At 39.6% G+C, this 21079-nt stretch overlaps 1 protein-coding gene across 1 annotated transcript in view; it reads right to left on the bottom strand.

Annotated features, from left to right (window-relative positions):
- Nucleotides 1-6007: 6007 nt before the first annotated feature.
- Nucleotides 6008-21079, bottom strand: part of ELP4 (elongator acetyltransferase complex subunit 4) — a 237238-nt gene continuing 222166 nt past the window's right edge. Inside the window, exon 11 of the mRNA XM_068989143.1 lies at nt 6008-6282. Coding sequence (XP_068845244.1) covers nt 6137-6282 — 146 coding nt within the window. The 3' untranslated portion in view covers nt 6008-6136. The remainder of the gene's footprint in view (nt 6283-21079) is intronic.

The following is a 21079-nucleotide window of genomic DNA, read 5'->3' as shown; positions in this document are numbered from 1 at the left end:
GAACAACGTAGACTGGATGGATGTTTGATCTCTGTTGATCATGAAGTTGTTTTAAAAGAAAAAAGGAAATCATGATCAACAAGCTTTGCCACGAATTTAAGAGTTTTATCAAGATATATGGAATACTTCTACCCATCTGTTCATAGTTTATGGACTGATGTTCCACGTTTGTATCATTCCTTGCATATAATTAAACCTGGAACAACATGCACTAGATTTATGTTAAGAAATATCTGTTGGTTTTCCAAAGGTTGTTAACAGATGAAGTTTATGTGCAAAACAAAAGGGTAAGATATAAATTCAAGGAAGAAAAAAGTTGATAGCTGAAAGGTAGAGTGTGTCTTTGATATAATCCAATTTGTTTTATGTCAAAATGTAAGTATTTGTCTTCCCTAGAAATCCTCAGAATGATTTCTATAATAAAGTTAATTTCATTTATATTTGACAAGAATACTCTATAGATGTTTTATACACATTTTCATGCAATCATAAGTTTCTTTTTTGGCCGGCGAAAGTTAATTGTTCTTAGATATAGTTGTATTACTGTTCACAGTCCAATCATTTTGTGCATCTAGAATTCATTCCTAATCAATTAAAAGTGCTTGCAAGAGTTTTAAACTTAAGTGTTTTGAAGTTGTTCACAACTACATATCAAAATTAACCATTGTTGATTGTAAAAACCATGCCAAAGCCTTTGTATTTCCTTTATTATACTATTTTCTTTTTAACCTTATAGTGTGGTGTTACAAATTTTGTTTCCATGTTAGATTAACATTCTAAACCAATGGTTACTTTCATACATACTCTGTTTTAAATCCTGATGATCCTTAAGAGGTAATTTTTACAGGTATCAAATCACAAATGTGTTAGAAAGAAAAACTCCACTGGAAGCTGTGTGTAGATCTGTGCCCATTTATACCCACAGTATATATACAAAATGGTAGCATTTCCCAGTTATCTGTTCAATTCAAAAGCTCAAAGTCTAGAAATAATTTAAAAATGCAACAAGCTATTAGTTAGGAATTGTCTTTTGAATTAGGGCTGGCATTTTCAATCTGGGCAGATTTCCATTGTCAGCCTGTTTCAACAGTGATTTCACTGAAGTATATTCAAAAGTAGATTTCTAATACAAGATTCCCTGAAAGCCGCTGCCTTTCTCAAACAGGCCCTCTCCCTTTTCTGTCTCCCTCCCCTTTGCACAAGAGGCATCATTTCCCATTGAACCACTACAGCTGTTCCATTTGAATCTCGCTTTCTGTGTGGTTGTGGATGGTTGGAGGGTGGAGGGGGGATGTTGCATGTCAAGGAATAATGAGCACAGACACATCAACAGACAACAACAAAGCGGACTGTGACTGGCCGGTGGGAGTTAAAGGCCTTCAGTCATTGGCAGCTTAAGCCAAACATTCCCAAATCTATGAAGCAGGGCCCATTGTTGGTCAGTTGTTATTTGCAATGAAGCACAGATCTGATCATGTTTAAAGTGGCGGCACGCAGGGCAGGAGTGCTTGAGCCCAAGCAAAGAATGGAAAAAAATGAGCCTTTGTTGGGTGAAAGAGGCCTGTCTGAGACTTTTATTTCTGTCTGTTCTGTGTAACATATAAGTCAATATGGATAAGTTTTCTTCTGCACGCTTCAGTCAAAGGCTGGGGGTCTGGCAGTCTAGATTAAATGCCTGCACAGGCAAAACCCTCTGGGGACAAAGACACACATCTACTGAATTGTACTCTGCTCTTTTTTGGTTTTGTTTTTAACCCCTGAAGGCAAACAGTCAGAAATAGAGAAATTAATTGGAGGCTTAAAAAAAAAAAATCTAGTTCGACATCTAGTTAAAGCATATACTTGTGAACAGATAATTGTGATTGATCTCTCTAGCATGCTTTATATTAATAATTTTATTCCACCAGACTTGCTGCACAGAGACATGCTGACTGCCATTTTTATACGTGTGTATGCAGTTTGAGCCCGTCTGTGTTGCATGTGTGTACACTTCTGCAGAGGAGCACGTACACATATGCACTGTTGGTACACCTGTGCAGATATTTCCCCCTCTTGACATTTTGCCACCTGCATTCCCGGAGGAACACGTGCTGGGGGAACTGTCCGAGGAGGGCCGTGTGTGAGTGCGTGCAGTGGCTGCTGGCTACCTCACCTCCTCACTGCAAGAAGGGATGGTTTCCAACCGACTATGATTTGGGCCAGGGTCAGGCAGCTGGTCCTGGCCCACGGCTCTGCTGTGCAGGAAGCAGAGACTTTGGAGAACTGGCTGTGACATTTGGGTGCAGGAGGTGGAGACGGGAGAAGGGGAGTGTTGTGGGGCAGAGGAGCTGCCTGTGTGCACTTAGGCACGTATACGCTCCTCAGAGGGTCAAGCTTGCCAGGGCGCAGTGGCTCCACAGCCTGGTTTAGTCTGATGCAGCCGCTCAGCTGTAGATGCCCTCTGGTCCAGCAGGATGGGTTGGCTGCCTTGCCTTCTGCCTTCTGCCCTCACCCTAGGGAGATGAGCTGTCCTTTTGAATGGAGTTCCAGGCACACACCCGGGGACCGCATGGCAAGCACAGTGTGGAAACTGTGCCCAGAGGTGGCCTTTTACTCATTCTTGAAATAACTTTTATTTATTTATTGATAGGTATATTTATATATTTATGAATGGGAACTCTTCAGGGATGCCTTGATGCCATCCTCCAGGATGGTGGCCGTCTATTTGTGATGTCCTTGGTAGAATCACAAGATTTTTCTCAGACTTGACTGACTTAGGGAGACCTTGTGAACAGAATTTGAGCTGAATGTTTGAGTAAGAACATTCAAATTACTCCGAGTAAACAAATGCTTTTTACCATAATGAATTCTCAGAATATCCCTCCTTCCCCACCCTAGAGCTGTGCCTCCTCTTAAATGGAAACTGGCTTTCGGTATGGCTCACATAATCATTTCTTCTTCCTTTTAAAGAAAAATCACTACTAGGTTTCCTAAGAGTCATTCATACAGTATTATTCCAAGATTCAGCTTTGTTTTGTGAATTTATGTCATTTTAGGATGGTGTCCATATTCTGCTTATTTCTTTTTGCTCTGGGTCTTAATGTAAACAAGATTTTTTTAAAAAAGGGTTTTCCTCTTTGTATAATGTTTGGCTCACCAAGACCAAACACAAATTTTTCCTTTTTCTGTCCTTCAAGAATAAACCTCTACTGTTTCTTATTTAAGCACCTTTTTTCTTTTTTTTTGGCCTTGGTTCTGAATGACTTCACTGCTCAGTTTTAAAGTTCAAAGTGTAAGTATTTAGGGTTAGTATTGCTTAAATTTGGTGGTGTTGATGGTGACTACCTTTGGGAAGCATTAACATGATCCTTTAGAAATGATGTTCATAATGGGCTTAAACAAATGAACAGGGCTCTCAACTTTTGCTTTGTATGCACATTTGTGTGTCTGGTTCTTTAAAAGATAGACAGGGAATTGATTGCATAGTGTTGCTTCCTTTTGAAGTAGTTTTATTTTGTCTAGTGTTAGTATGTGCAGATCCTGGAGGTGGAGATAAAGAATAAATGGAAAAGTGGAAATTGGTGGCTACTAAAAAGAAATTCAAGAGGTCTTAGAACCCCAGCACCTGAGCAGACTCTAGCAGTCAAAATATTTACCTCATGTTAAAGAAAGGCAAATCTAGCGTAAGAAATGAATACCATAGAGGGTTTAGAAGTTTTAGAAACACTTACAAGATATGAGGACATTTCAAACACTGTTTGACATTGTTAACTTAAATATCTTTGAGACCACCTGATAATTGAAAAATAGAATCTGTTAATAGTGTACATTTCATAATATATAAAAATCGTTTGTGTATCTACAGTAGCATTATTGAAGACTGGTATTTTAATGTAGTAAGTTATTAGCATATGGGTAACTGACAAGTTTCCAGAAAGAAAGAAAACACATGTTTAGAGTGGATTTTTATCAGAGGAAAATGAAAATATACATCCCTCTCCAGTAGCTTATTTTAACAAAGCCTGCCTAGTGAATCAGAACACCAAAGCACTTGGATCTGATTTTTGGAAAGCCCAGGTACTATTATTGTTCAGAATACACTTTTACTGAGTTTTAAAAGTTTCTTTTTTATTTAAAACAAGGGTTCAAACATGCATATTCAATTTTTATAGTATTTATCTATTTGCAAGGCATATATTAACTAGTAATTGGCCGTTAATTTTATAGTTGTGTTAGCTAGGGTAGTAAATCAATGACCTGCTAAGTATTTTTGACAAGCAATTTTCATATTCGATGACCTCGTATTTCCTTTTTGGAGTCAAATGCTATGTACTTGTCCTGTTGTGTGTCTGTATAAAATGAATCACAACACGGTAAGGAAAAGGTTAGACTTATTAAAATAATAACCCTACTAAAATATTCACTTTATTCAGATTGTTCATAATGCTTTCAAAGGACATAGCAAAGCTTTTGTGGAGAATCTGCATATTATTTATCATCTATGGACTAAATTGATTTTTTTGAAGTTGCTTTAAATTTTAAAAGCACCGTTCCTTAATATAAAAGCCCTTTAATTTTAACTGACAGATCAATTCTTAAACTTTATTTTGAAAAGAAAATGGGGAAGAATTTGTGTCTTTCGAATTAAAAGAAGTGAAAAAAATAAACCAGACATCCTAAAAAAATAGAAGAAACCTGATTTTCAGTACTAATGAGATAGCGGGTGACAAAATAGTTGTCTTTTTGATTTCGATCACAAAAAATAAACTGGTAGTGACAGGATATGATGGAGAGATTTGACATCCTGGCAAATCACTGTCATTGATTCAATTATTCTAATTCTGAATAAAAGCTGTATACAGTATGTGTTTATGCTACAGTGGGTTTTTTTTAAGTGACTGACATTTATCATATTGGTTAGACAGTTTTAAAAACCTAGTCTTTGTTTTCTGCAATGTTGTCAAGAACAAATAAGTATAATTTCTGGTATATTAAAAGCAAACTGCTTAAAAGTACTAGATATAACTGCTTCAAGATAGTCTAATATATTTGGAAATGTATTTAGAAAATTCAGTTTCTCCTAACAGATGTTAAACAGCTTTTTAAAAACTGAGACTCTTACATAGGATGTGTTTATGCTACAGTGGTTAACTTGCATATTACTTAAACATGCAAGTTACTTTTAAACTTTTACTTTTTGTCTATTTGTCAAAAGCTTTGAGAACATGGAACTATGATTCAAAAAACTGGTGTTTCCTATGAGAACTAGTTCAATATGTTATATATCCCCAAAGACATGTTTATATGGTTATAAATGTACACATCTACCAATGTTCATAATTAACAAAGGGTTTTACCTGATGCAACAGAAATTTGAGTTACCTTCAGTTTTATACTGTGTCTCAGACCTATGTTTTGTAAAAATCTCTCGCCAAGCTTCCATACATGTTTTTCCCCAGTATCCTAGCATTCATGTAGCTGTCAGTTTGAATTTCAATCCTGAATTATGTCTACTGACATAATTTCATAGTGTGGACTCTGTTTAAACAGAGACCGTCTCTTTCTTTGTCTAAGTTTTCTATTACTCAAGTTCTTTATTAAATACTGTGGTAGACTATTTTTAATGGATTCTTCATCCCCAAATATTATCTTCATCAATTTCATAATAGGATATGTAAATGCAAGTTTATTTTATTTTAGTCTTCATATAGTAGCAAAGTTTTTAATCTCATAAAAACATTTTTGGTGAGAGGTGTCTTTTTCAGAAATGAAGAGAAAAATATGTTTTTCACAGTTTTGAATTTCATAATGTTTTATATGCTACCTGCTGTAACATGCACTTTGCTGTGAACCAAGTGCCTTATATACACATACGCTTAATGACCACTGTAAGGCATCCTGAATTTCGGATATTTTATTTGCTTTTATTTAAAAATAAAATTCTTTACTAGATATAGCATAAAACAAAATTTTAAAGTGAAAGTATTTCTGCTGTACTATTTCTGTATAAAAAGTTGGTTAAAATAATGAATGGTGGCCTCATTTTGCAATCCTAACTGTATTTTTCAAGGATTGGAGGGTCACATCGTTAAGAAAAATATTTACATAAGCTATTAGCAATCATAATTAGGGTGTCACAGAATTCTGCAGGCAATGACTAAGGAGGAGTCACTAGAAGTCCAGGTGCTTCTTGCCTCCGGCCGTCATGCCACAGCCTGGGCCCAGCAGCTTGGCGGATTCTGCCAGATCCTGTTTGCTTGAGCGGCTCACAGTGTCTGACAAGTCTGGAGGCAAATGTAGTCGCTATGGCAGAAGATTTCAGGGGAAGGAAAGAAAGAAGGAAAAAAAATAATTAATTTTGCTTTTGCCAGCACTCTTCAGAATACAATATTATGCTCTGTTGACCAGCATTTAGTCTTGCATATAAAATTCCTGCTAAAACAATTCTTCAGATTAAAGCCCAATATAATGACATCCTATTGCTACTAGATTTTACAAATCGTAGCCATTACAGAAACTGGACCAGGAATCTTAGTGGCATATTTCCAGAGTCCAGACCTAAATGTATTACGATTTTTCTTATTTAGGTAGAAATGAAAACACGGTAAGTGCACAAATAAAAACATAATAGAAAAATATCACATAATAATGGCAGGGTTGGTTTTTAGCTATTTTTTTTCCCTTAGAGCTCCAAGATGGTATTTTCAATTGAATGTAGTTTTTCAGCAATTATGGATTCCTGCAAATGCCTGTTTTCCTTTGTCTATTAAGTTGACTTGATGATTTTTTATTTCAAGGCTATACCTTCTTTAAGGAACTTAACCATTTTCATAGACATATGTCATATTGATGTAAGGAAAAAAAATGATACCAATTAAAGGGTCAATATTTTTCATATGCTCAGACAGGTCAGCAAAACATCTACTGTAGGTCTTGGTAAGTCTGTTTCTATGCATGATGTTGGGTCATCTTTTCAAAAGTATAGTGTAGCTTTGAACATCTCCCCTTCCTATCTGTCTGCAGATACAGGTTGATTTAAGGAGACCCAGTAACTAATCATAATTACAGATATTTAGGGAGAAATACTCAGATTTCATAATAAACTTTTTGGTTTTTCAAAAAGATCTCTATCAAGTTCCTTTAATTATCATTGCTCTCAGACCACGTGATTTGTTTCATAAAAATCCAGACTCAACGGAACATGTTTGTTGTGTGAGGCAGAGTGGTTGTGGGAGCCTAAAGGTAAGCAGGTCAGGATGGGGTCATCCCCTGATGACTAAGCAAAGCCTTGACGAGGTGAACTGATCTGGAGACAACCCATCTGAAACCCTTCATTTGAAAACTCCCTTGGATATAAAAAAAAAAAAAAAATCAAGAAGAGAAGGGAAAAAAACACTTTTTTTGGGGTCAAAATATTGTGATACACTAGCATATGTTCTGGCTAGTTTCTTTCCTGATAAAAGGCTTGTTTATTGTCATGTAAACACAAGCTGTGTGCAAGGATCAAAACATTTTAAAACATTAAAAATAATTTATGAAAATATTCTTCCTTGATTTCAGTTTGCTGATTCATATATATCTAGGATCAAAGACTATTATATAGATATATGATCAACAAAGATGTCAGGGAGATCCAGAAAAATATAATATCCATATAGTAATATAAATACAGTGTTATTCATCTGTATCCTTCGCACTCAGCCTGTCACTTATTAAGTCATTAAATGTCTATTTCTTAAATAATAAAAAAAGAATTCAAAGAAAGACATATTTGTTTCTTTGTTTTAAACAATTCTTTCATTTCTTCATACCCTAGTTTTAGAAAGGACTTCAGGTAGAAATGAAAGTGTGAAAGGCTCAGGAATCTAAAAGACACATATGATTCTAAAGTCTGAGGTCAATGTTCATGAGTGGAAGCAACAAGGAACGAGATATTTAATTATATGTCTGAGCTGAAATGTTTCTTTAAGATCTTGTAGTTATTGCTAATGAGCAGAGGAAAAATGACTAGGGAACATGCATGACCTAAAAGCTCTCTGAAACTTAAAGAAAAGTTACCATTAAAAAGTGTGTGTTTGTGTGTGTGTGTGTGTGTGTGTGTGTGTGTGTATGTGTGTGCGTTTGGTTGGGACCCCACAGAGATGAGGTCATCTGACCTCATCTAAATAGGCTGTTTAGGAAATCAACTGGAGTCAAAAATATTTAGAATCTACTCAAAGCAAGGCATTCTGAAAAGATATGTGAACAGGGTACCCAAACTCCTTGTTGCCTTATATCCCAATAACAGGCATGAGACAAGCACACAAGTAACCCTCACAGTGAGCAGTCCAAGTTACATCCACAAAATTGTAGAGACAAAAGCAGAAATTGTGGTGGGGGATGGGAACAGAGAAAGTTTCACGGAGACGGGCTAGGTGTTAAATAATGAATTGGATTCTGGCATGTAGAAATGGCGATTTGCTTAAGGGTAGAATCAGTACTTTTTAAAATTTATTTATTTATTTATTTATTTATTTTTTTAATTTTAAAATCTTTAATTCTTACATGTGTTCCCAAACATGAAACCCCCTCCCACCTCCCTCCCCATAACATCTCTGTGGGTCATACCCATGCACCAGCCCCAAGCATGCTGTATCCTGCGTCATTTTAAAGATGCATTTTGGTAGGTTCTACTGCTCTGGCAATCCAAATGGGGAAACTAGTGTACCTTATTCAGAACCAGCATAAATATAATTTATTTCAGGAGCTTACCTATTTGCTAAAAATTTCTCTTCCTTTGCTTCTCTAGGCAAATGAGCGTGAGCCAGTTGGCTGAAAGCCCCTCATAGCAAAAGTAGCTAAATGTGACGTGTGACATGCTTGGAAATCTTTCAGGTTGAATGGCTTTGAAGAAAAGTCAAATACCATTCATGTGTAACTTCTGAGCACAGAAATTTGGGGTGATGTGGTTAAATGCTCCCAACCAAATGCTACACTGTAAAAGCTAGTTGTGCATTCGTGTCCTCTGAAAAAAGCCCAAGGATGGTTCTTGGAAACATGGGAATCTGTGCGATTTTGCTGGCTTTTGTTGACTATTACTTGAATAAGCTTACTAGGCAGCCTAAATTCTCAAGCAGTGGGTTTTGTTTCCTCCCTTTCTAAGCCTCCCCCTGTGCACCATGTCAGTGCGATGTGAAGCAGCGAGGAAGAAGAAGAGGTGGGTTCCAGGCTTGCCAGGTGTGTCAAGCACTTTCCCTTTGAGGCTTCCAAAGCATTTGCACACTTGACATGTAAATGTTCAGATGCTGCTGTACCCTAGATCTGTCTTCTGAAAGAACATGCTGTAAGACACTCTATACAGCACAGTGACCTCCTTTAGACTAAAGCTGCAAGGCTGTGGGGGGATATAAACTTCTAGACCTTGAAGTTTCACTGAGTAATGGAAAAAAATCAGGCCTATACAAATAATCTAGTACAGATTTAATCTTATAAACCAAATCAAGGTATTCATCTTTCTTATTTTATACCTGGGGTTCTGAGGCCAGGTGCAAAAACATACCGTCAATCTTGAGCTAAAATTCTGTCACCTGATTTTCTTTTCCCAGATTCTGGGAGGAAGGCATTGTGCTGCTGAGGCAGGAGATGCTTATCTGGCTGCCTGCCTCTTTTTTCCATGAATGCCTGGTCTAGAATGATGATTTCTGTGTAGGCAAAGGGGGAGGTGTGACAGCTCCCAAGGTTCTGCAGAGGCCTGGGGTGTTTTATAGCAATTCATCCCATTGGTTTGTTGTTCAGTCGCTCAGTTGTGTCTGGCTCGTTGCAACCCCGTGGACTGCAGCATGGCAGGCTTTCCTGTCCTTCACTGTCTCCTGGAGTTTGCTCAAACTCATGTCCATTAAGTCAATGATGCCATCCAACTATCTCATCCTCTGTCGCCCCTGTCTCCTCCTGCCCTCAATCTTTCCCAGCATCAGGGACTTTTCCAATGAGTCAGCTCTTCGAATCAGGTGGCCAAAGTATTGCAGCTTCAGCTTCAGCATCAGTCCTTCCAATGAATATTCAGGGTTGACTTCCTTTAGGATTGACTGGTTTGATCTCCTTGCTGTCCAAGGGATTCTCAACAGTCTTCTCCAATACCACAGTTCGAAAGCATTAATTCTTCGGTGCTCAGTGCTACAAGGTGGGAAACAGCGAGCCTGACAAAATGCTCTGGCAGATTAGGGGAATTCCTGCCAAAAGGCACCCTTAGGCCCATAGGAAGCCCTAGGTCCTAACAAAGAAACAGTGGCAGAAATGCTTTGCTCTGTGGCTTCAGGGGGGACCAAGCTGAACTGGACTGGAATTCTTCCCTCTCTGCCAACCTCTCTGTTCCTCTGTTGGGCTGAGCCACTGACTATATTTTGTTCCTTCCTGAATCAGCAACTCTACTTGATCACATATAGGATTGAGCTTCCTGGCTCCACAGTCCTCTTCCTAATTCCTTTTCTTCCAGCCTGCCAGACCTGTGCTTAGCACTCAGAGTTCCCAGACAGACGGGGCAAGATAAGGAATCTAGATTACCACTTGGATTTGAGACAAATTGCAGGTAAATACCCATTAAAATAAGCTTAATCAACTTATATTTTTCATATTTTTCCAAGACCAAACCACTGGGTACCATATGTTTTCTGAAAACAACTCATGTAGTAAGTACATTTTAATCTTTAGCAAGTGAAGAGATTTGTTTGTATCCTTTAAAATTTATGACATTTCCTGAAAAGTCACACTTTCCATTACTCACAGAAATAGGGGTTAATATTTCAAAATACTTCCTAATAGATTTTTTCTTTAAAACATAATCAATTTAAATGAAAACTTATGAACACCTTTGAACATATAGGTTCTACATTGGTTTTTTCACAGGGGCAGCCAGTGACAGTTTGATACTCTATTCCCTATCAGTATGACCTAAGAGAAGTCACATCTGGGTCACTTCACTCAGATAAGAGTGCTGCAGAATTGATGCTTTTGAACTGTGGTGCTGGAGAAGACTCTTGAGAGTCCCTTAGACTATAAGGAGATCAAACCAGCCAATCATAAAGGAAATCAGTCCTGAATATTCATTGGAAGGACTGATGCTGAAACTGAAGCTCCAATACTTTGGCCACCTGATGTGAAGAACGGACTAACTGGAAAAGACCCTGATGCAGTTTTGGGGAAAGATTGAGGGCAGGAGGAGAAGGGGGTGATAGAGGATGAGATGGTTGGATGGAATCACTGACTTGATAGACATGAGCTTGCGCAAACTCTAGGAGATAGTGAAGGGCAGGGAAGTGTGGCGTGCTGCAGTCTATGGGGTCGCAAAGAGTCGACACGACTGAATGACTGAACTGAACTGAACTGAAGTCACTTCACTTGTCTAGCTTTAGTATCCTTATCTGTCACAAGTGAATGATTCTCCCCTCATAAGACTGTTACCAGGATCAGATGAGATATGAAGTGTTTTATAAATTATTGAGTGCTGCGCTAATTTATTTATACCTTTTCTTGTTCCAAAAAAGCCATTTGAGGTGACTTATTAAAAAAATAATAAACATATGGGACAAGAGAACCCCATGAAACAGTATGAAAAAAGATAAAAATAAGTGAGCTTATTAGGGCACGGAAATGAATCTACCAGTTTAATGAAAAACGTATATTTATAAGCAACAGCAATAGAACATTGATTGGACTTGGACAGCAGGTCTAGTCACTAAGTCTGAGCATTTATTATACAATGCCCTTTACTGTGGTGCTGTCAAGAAATATAAAAGGAAACTCCAGTAATAGTCTTTGCTTCTGGTAAGATTTAAAAAGTCTAAATAGGACTTCCCTGGTGGTTCACAGGTTAAGAATCTACCTGCTAATGGAGGGGACACAGGCTCAATCCCTGGTCTGAGAAGATCCCACATGCCATGGGCAATTAAGCCCATGCACCGCGACTACTGAATCCCGTGCATCCTGAAGCCTGCGCTCCGCAGCAAGAGGAGCTGCTGCAGTGAGAACCTGCACATCACGACTAGAGAGCAGCCCCCACTCACCACAACTAGAGAAAGCCCGCACGTAGCAACGAAGATCCAGCTCAGCCACAAATAAGCAAAAGTTTAAAAAGTCTAAACAATTTCCCTCACACCCACAATAGTGGAAATGGGGCACATCAAGTGCCTGGCTTCTGGGCCAGTGAAAAAATGCATGACTTTGTATTAAAGGAGGCAATTTGGGGTCCATTTATCACTATTATAAAGGGAAACTTCCACTTAAAAATCATTTTTGTTTATTTGGCTGCACTGGGTCTTAGTTGTGACATGCGGGATCTAGTACCCCGGTCAAGGATTGAATCCAGGCCCCCTGCATGGGGAGTGTGGGTTTTTACCCCTGGACCACCAGGGAAGTGCCATCACTATTATTTCTTCATAAGATTTCAGAGTGCTATTTCAACTGGCAAAAAAATTAATCTTATATGCTATTACATAATTATTCTATTTCATGTTCTTACATTTATATTATTTCATGATCATTACAAATACAATGTTATATTGTAATTACATCTGGTTAAAATTTTAAAATGTGGAAGATATATCTGCCTAATTTTGGTGAATTCTGTGTTACTCTTATACATGAATGGGACAGTGGAAATCATGCCAGAATCATATTTTTGCTCTTTTGGGATAAGGGTACATTTGATAGTAGCTGAATATGTCTGGAAAAAATTCTGCCAAAACATGGTCAAGGTTTTAGCTTTCACTTCTGTTTAAGATCCAATTCATTCTCAGGGTTGCAGATTAAAACTGTTCTATTGAATCTCATAACCATACTATATCCTGAATTGAAAAAAATTCAATTGGTTCTTCCTGATTGATCTGAAAATTAGACAAAATTTCAGAGTTGGAACATTGCATGTTGGCTGCCCATTGAAAAATGCTCAGGTGTGCAATTATTTTGACCGTCAATTATAACTGACAGTATTGTCTTGCCTCCAAACTCACCTCTCTGAAAGCAGATTGTGAAGAACTCACTTGTCTAAATAAAAGTGTGATTTGTGAAAAGGCATGTGTCTGTGGCAGAGATTGTTAGCTTACTCCCAGTATCTATTCTCTTCCTTTGCAGAGTGAAAAAATCTCTGAGTGGGCCACATGGCCTCCCAGAATAAAGGCCACATTTCCCAGCTTCCCTGGCCAATAGATGAGGCTGAGTGATTAGGCTCTGGTGACTTCATCTTGAGCAGAAGTGCCATGGTTAAGTTCAAGGTCAGATCCTTAGAGAGGGGGAAGTGCCATTCACTTTCCTTTCCCTTGGCATCACTATTCAACCCCAGCAAGAGAGTGCCCCCCTCACTGGGCACTGATGCTCCTCCCCCTGTGGGGTGAGAAGTTAACCAGGGTGAAGGGGTTATGCCCATATAGAGCATGTACCCTTCTTTGGAGGACACACTCTGGGTACTCAGGGCCTCAGAACTCCCTGTGCAAATGGTCACAAAACCTGCACAGATCTCTTCCCCAGGTCTGTTCCTTGCGAGTGAAGTTCGTTATCTGTGTGCACACCCTGGGGCCCCAGGAGGAACCTAGGGATGGCTGTGTGTGGGGAGTGTGGACAGACTGAATGTGCAGGCTGGGTGTCCCCAAGCACATCACATTGCCTGTTCTGTGTGGGAAGGAGGCAGGGGTGGGGAGAGAAAGGAGGTAAGCTGTAGGCCAATTCCTCCTATGTCTCCACCTTCTGGAGTGGAACCCTGATCCTAAATTTAAACTTGGCTTCTCAGGAAGGTATACTTGTGAAGAAAGGAAGATAAAATACATTTAATGATTTGTTGGCTTGATAACTTTTAAACATTGAGACATGTAATTACATGGTCCTTTATTTGCATTCTTGTTCTAAGCTCCATAATGTTGGGGACAAACTAAACTTCCCTTCTTCCCACTCACTGAGATGTGGACTTGAGGGCAGGCACCGAAGCAGACATCCTGGACCATCAAACGGAAGCTATGGGCTGAAGAGGGCGGAGCAAAACCAAAGAAATAGCTTAGGGTCTCCTGACGCCACCTGACCACCAAAAGAGCCTTGGGTTACCAAATTGGGCTTTTATATGATATGTGTTCAATATTATTTAAGCCACTGCTTTTTTGAATTTCAGCCTAATAACTGCCTATAATATAGGTTAGCCTTTAATAACAGCCTAACCTACATCCTGTTTGTAGAGAATCTGGTACCTGAAAATTGGATTGAGTTCTAGCCTCAAAAATCTAGGTTGGCTTAGTGGTTAGAAGGTGGGCAGTGAGGTCAGTATCGCAGGTTGGAAAGCTGATGACTCTCATTAGGCTTGTGACAACTTGGAAGGCAAACCTCATATCTCCTAGTCAGTGGCTCTAGTTGAAATGTTGGAGAAATTCAGAATATTGGCGTATTAGTGGCTTCTTGCCACTTTCGGCAAAGTTATTTACGAAAGAGAAATGAACTCAGGCTGGAGCCATAGAATGCGCTACAAGAGGTGAAGGGATGACAGTTCTATTAAAGGAGGTACCTGCCTGAAGCTCACAGCCTAAACTAACCAAAAGCTTGTAATTTGGGGCATCAGAGGCTTGAGAAAGCCCAGCTACTTCTGCAATTGCACACCAAAGCAGGCAACCTTCACAGATGTCTGTGCCTCTGAGCCGTGGTGAAATACCTCATTAAGAGGCAGGCCAGAAAATGGGAGCCAGAGACAACAGTCAGATTAAGGGTGCTGCCTTCTTTCTCAAGTCGATTATTTCAGATTGCTTCAAGCTAGTTACAAGTAGGATGAAAGGGAGGGGCACAGGCAGAACAGAGAGGCCAGAAAGGTGTGAATTAGGCTTATCCACAGCTGCAGTAGATTCAGAAGGTGGAAAAGAAGCAGGTACTTATCTTCCTGTTACTTTTACTGCGGCAACTGGCAAACACTGTTGCAGGGACAGTGGTGCTTTTTATTTTTTTTTCATTCTAGTGACTAGTCGACAGCTTCACAGGCATCACAGGAGCAGAGTCAGTTGTGGGAAGGGAGGCTCACTCAATTGCAGTGTCCAGCGACTTGCTTCCTGGGGGCCAAGAGGCACTGGCAGCAGTAGCCATGGGAAGTTTCTAGCTGCAGGACTGCAGCCACGGAACTGGGCACTTTCAGGAAGTAGCTATAGTTGCTGCCTCCCAATTCCTCACCTAAATGACTGGTAGAGGCAGCAGCCTCCTTGGAGGCCAGTTTGGTGGCATTATCCCTCAGCCCTTCCAGTTATTTCACTGCCTCCCAATTTTATGGTATCAACTTTCCAACTGCATAAAATAATTAGATGGGACCTGTTTCCTGCAGTTGAATGCTAGAACTAACAATATGCCTGGACAACTTTTTGGCTCTGATTACTTGCATGTGGAAGTGAAGAGAAGCAAATCAACTGGCAACCTCATAAAATCTGGAGGGGGTTGTTTAGTCAAAGAAATGACAAGCCTGGTCAAGAGGCTATGATTTTTCAATGCCTATAGAATCTTAGGTCCTGGAATTCGATTTATTTATAGTGAAAGTTGCTCAGTCATGTCCAACTCTTTGTGATCCCATGGACTATATAGTCCATGAAATTCTCCAGGCCACAATACTGGAGTGGGTAGCTGTTCCCTTCTCCAGGCGATCTTCCCAACCCAGGGATTGGACCAAGGTCTCCTGCATTGCAGACGGATTCTTTACCAGCTGAGCCACAGTGGAAGTCCAAGAATATTGAAATGGGTAGCCTATACCTTCCCTAGGGGAACTTCCCAATCCAGGAATTGAACTGGGGTCTCCTGCATTGCAGGTGGATTCTTTTCCAGCTGAGCTACCAAGGAACACACTGATCTACCTATAAGTAGGATGGAAAAACTGCAGCCTCCAGGGACTTGCCTGGTGGTCCAGTGGCTAAGACTCTGCGTTGCCAATGCAGAAGGGAACTAGATTCCGCATGCCACAACTAAGAGTTTTCATGCCACAATTAAAAACCCCTCATGCCACCAACTAAAGGAACTGGCATGCCATAATGAAGATGGAAGATTCCCGCATGCCGCAACTAAGACCTGGCACAGCTATGAATAAATGAATACAAAGACTTCATGTAGCTGTCACTGGTAATAGACAAGGAGTAACTTCCTAAAGGGACACGGAGGACAGTGGACAAAGGAGTTCCCTCCAGAGAGCAGATGGGGGGCTGCAAACCCAGCTACACTCCTCTGCTGCCAGGGCAGAGAATTTTTGCAGTTCCTCACCAGCAGGATTTCTCACTCATTCCTGAAGAGCAGGTAATTTGTGGGAAGAGGCTGTGCTGGATATTGGGGTTCCAAAGGGTTGGAGACTATGACACTGACCTCCAGTGCCCACTCTCCCTTTCTACTTGAGTAGAAGAACCCGTGAATATATGGCCATCCTGAAAAAGGCTTCACTTCCCAGCTTCCCTTTCAGCTAGTTGTGGAATACATGACCAAGTCCACAAACAGCAGAAAGGATGTTTCAACTTCAGGATATTCAAATGGGATTTGCACTAAGGTGTTCTGGCTTCAAAGTCCACATTCTTACCCAGTACTCTGTGCACCAGACCTTTTCTAAGCACCAAGGGTAAAATAGAGAACAAGACAGGCAAAATCTCTTCGTCCAAAAAACAACTTCAGAAAGGGACAATACACAGACACTTACTGACTCAAGGAGAGACAGCTGACATACAGCAAAGACAACAAATGGAGAAGCTCACTCAGAGAGTGAGAGGTATTTTAAGGAAATGAAATATGGTGATACGATACTGCCTGGGGATAGTGTTTGGGCTGGTAAAATGTTTGTTTGGGTTTTCCCATAACATTTTAACAGGAAAACCTGAATGAACAATTTGGCCTACCCACTACTTTAAGAAAATCTTTCTGGAGGGTACATTTGAGCTAAGATCTAAATTTGCAGAAAGGACCATCACGGGACATGGAAAAAGAAACTTTCAGGCAAAGGGAACATTTTTAACAACAGAGAACGGCTGTGGCACACACGTGTATTCTTTTAAAGACAGAATTTTCCAAAAAGGTGGTGTACACAGGCTGTTCTAGAGCCTTTTTTCTGATTCAGAAAAGACATTCTAGTCACTGGGTGACCCCCAGGATCCTCCCACTCCCGCTGTCCTCCTGTGGGGAGCGGTGGGTCCCAGCCTCACGCGTGCCCAGCGGGAGGATTCCAGGTAGAGGGGCTGGGCCCTGTGTGAAGTGTGCACAGTGGTGCTGTTTGTGGGGATGGTTTGCTGCACTGAATCCTCTTAAAATGTGAGTCAGAATCTTTGGGGCCACACAGTACTAAGAATACCACCAAGTTTCAGTCGCAATGTTCCTGAATTGTCAGACACTGAAAATATGGGAAGGCATGTTACTTTCCTCCTGTATGTCATATAACGACAGAGAATAAACTCGATTATTCCTGAAGAACGTTCCTTAAAATGGTTTTATTTTCTACACAAACTAAAGGCAGTATCTTTTTCTTATCTTTGGGTCTCTTCTTGTTTTTTTTTTTTTTTGCACATTTTATTCTCATTAATGTTCTAACATGAGCAGTACTGAAAAAAGAAATATATATATACATATATCATTTAGGTGATAGCTGGAATAAGGTGACTTGAATTGTTACCTAAACTTGGATGGTAGAAACTGTGAAAGACACTGCTCCCCCCACCCCTCCAACTCATGAGCCTCTTCTCTGAGATCGAAAGAAAGGAATGGGGTGGCTGAGCTCCCCATGGTCACTGTGATCCTCTGGTTGCGCATCACAGCTTGAATGAGACTCCTCATATTTCCCAAAACGGACTCTCTCTTATTCATTCTTCTTGAATTGTAGCGGGGCTTCTCACTCTGGCAACCTTTTGACTGGTCTCCCGCTCTGCTTAACCCAAGGCTTGTATGGGCTCTGGAGCACACAATGCAGGCAGGAGCATATAAGCTCCAGAGTGTGTAGAATTTGAATTAAGTTTCAGTAGGGCCAAGCTGAGAGACTCTTGAGATCTAGGGCCTACTGCCGCTCTGGCAGTTAAGTGGAAGAAGCCTGAGATCTTTCTGTGGGCAGGCGGTCGTTTTGACAGGTTTTGACAGAACGTCTTCAGGCCTGCTTTGCCCTGGAGGTCCCTTTTCTACCCGAGACAAGAGAGGAAACACTTTAGCAGCAATATATTGGTACTACCCCTCAGATGGCTTAAGAATAGTAAGATATTTTAGGAACATATAGAGTTTTTAGATCTGAATGTTGAGGTTGAAAAAAACACACTTTCTTTTAGAAATAAATTCAAACTACTAACTGTAGGAGAATTCCTTTTTATCTCCCCTTTTCTTTTTGAAACACATGGAAATTAGTCTAGAGGTGGCGAAAGGTAACTGTCTGTTTTTGTCTACTAGAACTAATGTTTGAATTCTGTAATCTGTAATCTGAATGAAGCCTTCTACTCAGTAAATGGTTGGCAGATAAACATGTGTGTAAGCTCAAGTTTGATCCCTAAAACCAAGAGATTGTTAAGACTACCACACTATTTCACTTAAGGACTGGCAGAGGTCTGACTGGTACACAGCTAATGGAAGAGATGAGTTCTAACATATGAAAAAGCAGGAATCAGAGAATTCTGAATTCAGATAATGGCTTAAGTTATTACACTAATTTCAGTCCACTAAATAACTCCACACTGGTAGCTTTGGATGAACACTCCCTCAACCATATAGTTTTGGAGGTAAGCATAGCATATATATGAACATATATGGATTTCCTTCTGGCCATCCATGAATGAATGCTGGGAGCGTAATCGTCAATGTGCTTGCCTGTATAATGTCCTCCGGCGAATGCAGAAAGAACATTGCTCCACAGAGCCCTGAGATGGGGTATGAAGGGCTCAGTAGAAATGGCAACGGACAACATCTCAACAGCATTAAATCTCCCAAATGCTTTTTAGTTACTTTGAGACCCCCACGTTTAAGGGTCTGTGAGTTTCTGGGTATGAAGAAAGAATTTTTAATGGGGCCAAATGTAGGTGTTTACAAGGGGGAATTGTTGTTTTTTATTAGGAACTGCCTTATGTTCAATAGTTGTATTTACTTTGTCAAGCTAGCCAGAATTAGAAATCCCCATTGCTAGGCAGCCTGGAGCGTCTGCGAAGTATTTCTGGGCATTCAGAACTGAGGCATGTGCTGCCCAAAGGCAGGTTTCATTACAGTCTGTTATTTAGTCCTTGTTCATCCCTCCCTACCCCCACATCCCCAGACAGCAGTGCTTATACAACAGGAAATCTTGGTTATTTTATGCTGAAGCATATTTACATGACGGAAATACGACAATTAACACATTTGTAAAGCTTGAGGGATAGGTACACGTTAATGGTTTTTTGAAGCAGGCTGATTTCCTGGAGCTTTTAATCTTATTTTATTTTATTCTGCATGCATGAACAAGTTCTCCTTTGCTATAGGTATTTGACAAAGCCTACCTGGTAGGAATGTGAATGAAAAGCAAATAATACAAAAATTAACTTTATGGTTTATCTTCGCCAAACTGTTAACTGCTTTTACCAGTTCAATGTATAGCGAGGGCTATATTTGACAAGTTGTGTTAGCTTTTATACAAAAGCAGTTAGGTAGTACAATTTTGGTTGGCAAAATGAAATGTGGCTTTCTCTATACTGACAGTATAAAAATTTTTCATAATGAATGAGAAGTATCAATGGCAGTAGTGTAGTGATTTTCTGTAGTGTAGTGATTTTCTGCACTCCTCATGGTCAAAGGTATGGTCTCCTAGGTGGTGTATATTTCACTTGCTCCAAACTTAAAAGCCAGGTGATATGAAGTAGTGTTATTTTAAAAGTGCTATTGTGTACGTGTGTGCATGTGTATTTGAGTGTGCATGTTTATACATATAAATATATATAACATGGCAATATTATGAATATTTTAATATAAGGACCTAGATTAACTGTTGAAATCTTGGTAAAATTTATAAAAGATCCTTTTGTACCAGAGCCCTCAGTAATGAAATGAAAACTTCCATTTTCCTTTTGATTTCTGAAAGCATGTTAACCCTGGAAACCTCTACCCCAATTCTCACTTAAAAGCTGATGGCAAATTTACAAATTACACTGGTTTCAAATAGTCACCCAGTATATCTATCTCTCCCTTTCACAGACCTCCTTCCTCACCAGTTTCAAAGGGAGCTCAGTGAGCAGGCTGGGCAAAGCAAGAACCCTCTCTCTACATGCCTTAGGGCAGTGATGGGGCAGCACCAGACCGAGCGCTCTAGCTAAGGGATACAGATTAGAGATGAGGACCTAACTCCAAAGAGTAACTCTCTGCTGAAGTGACTTCACAGATAAGAAGTAAGTAAAGAATCAATTTAGTCTTAGATAGAAAACCTTTCCATGAATAACGAGGGGAAAAAGTTAAAGGACGTGAAGCAAATAAAGCAAGAAAAAATACAGATGATCAGAAAAGAGCAAAATATTTGTGAGTATATAGATAATGATTATGCCTACTTCTAGGGATTTTTTTGGTGTTTGTTTTTTTTGGGTTTAATGAAAATGCATGTTTTAATGGAAATGTTAACAAGAGCTAAGTTTAATTTTCATGGAGATTGTTTTCTATTCTTTAAAAACTCATTTGCTTTTATACGTGGAGGAGTTTTTCCCCCACCACTTAACTTTACCATTGAAGTTAAATCTTTTTACAAGGAGGTCTGAAAGATCCTTGAAATGTAGAAGAACCAACAACCTGATATATCAAACTGGCTAAATCCTGCCTCAAGTTTTCACTGTAGCAGGAAGAGTCACTCTGGTTCAAGTAGAAACTCTGAAGCTTGAGGTCATTTCAGCCAGGGTCTGCAGGTATACTTTGGGAACATTCTTTTGGTACATGTAAAATTATGCTCCAAAATGAAATAATGGAGCAAAGTGATTTTATAACTGTAACGCAGGGTTAATTCTCTAAGTTTTAAAGATGTGAATGAAATGACATAGACATATTTGTACATTTCTGTTTGATTCCCTTAATAGAAGCGCACAAAAATTTCGCAAGGTACTAAAAGTAAATGAGAGCATGATATGTGGAAAAAGATCATCAAATGGTTCCTAAAGTTCAATACTGACAA

This window comes from Capricornis sumatraensis, chromosome 16 (genome assembly GCF_032405125.1).
Source record: "Capricornis sumatraensis isolate serow.1 chromosome 16, serow.2, whole genome shotgun sequence".
Taxonomy (NCBI): Eukaryota; Metazoa; Chordata; class Mammalia; order Artiodactyla; family Bovidae; genus Capricornis; species Capricornis sumatraensis.
The sequence above is the reverse complement of the archived record's forward strand: the minus strand, read 5'-3'. Positions and strand labels throughout refer to the sequence as shown.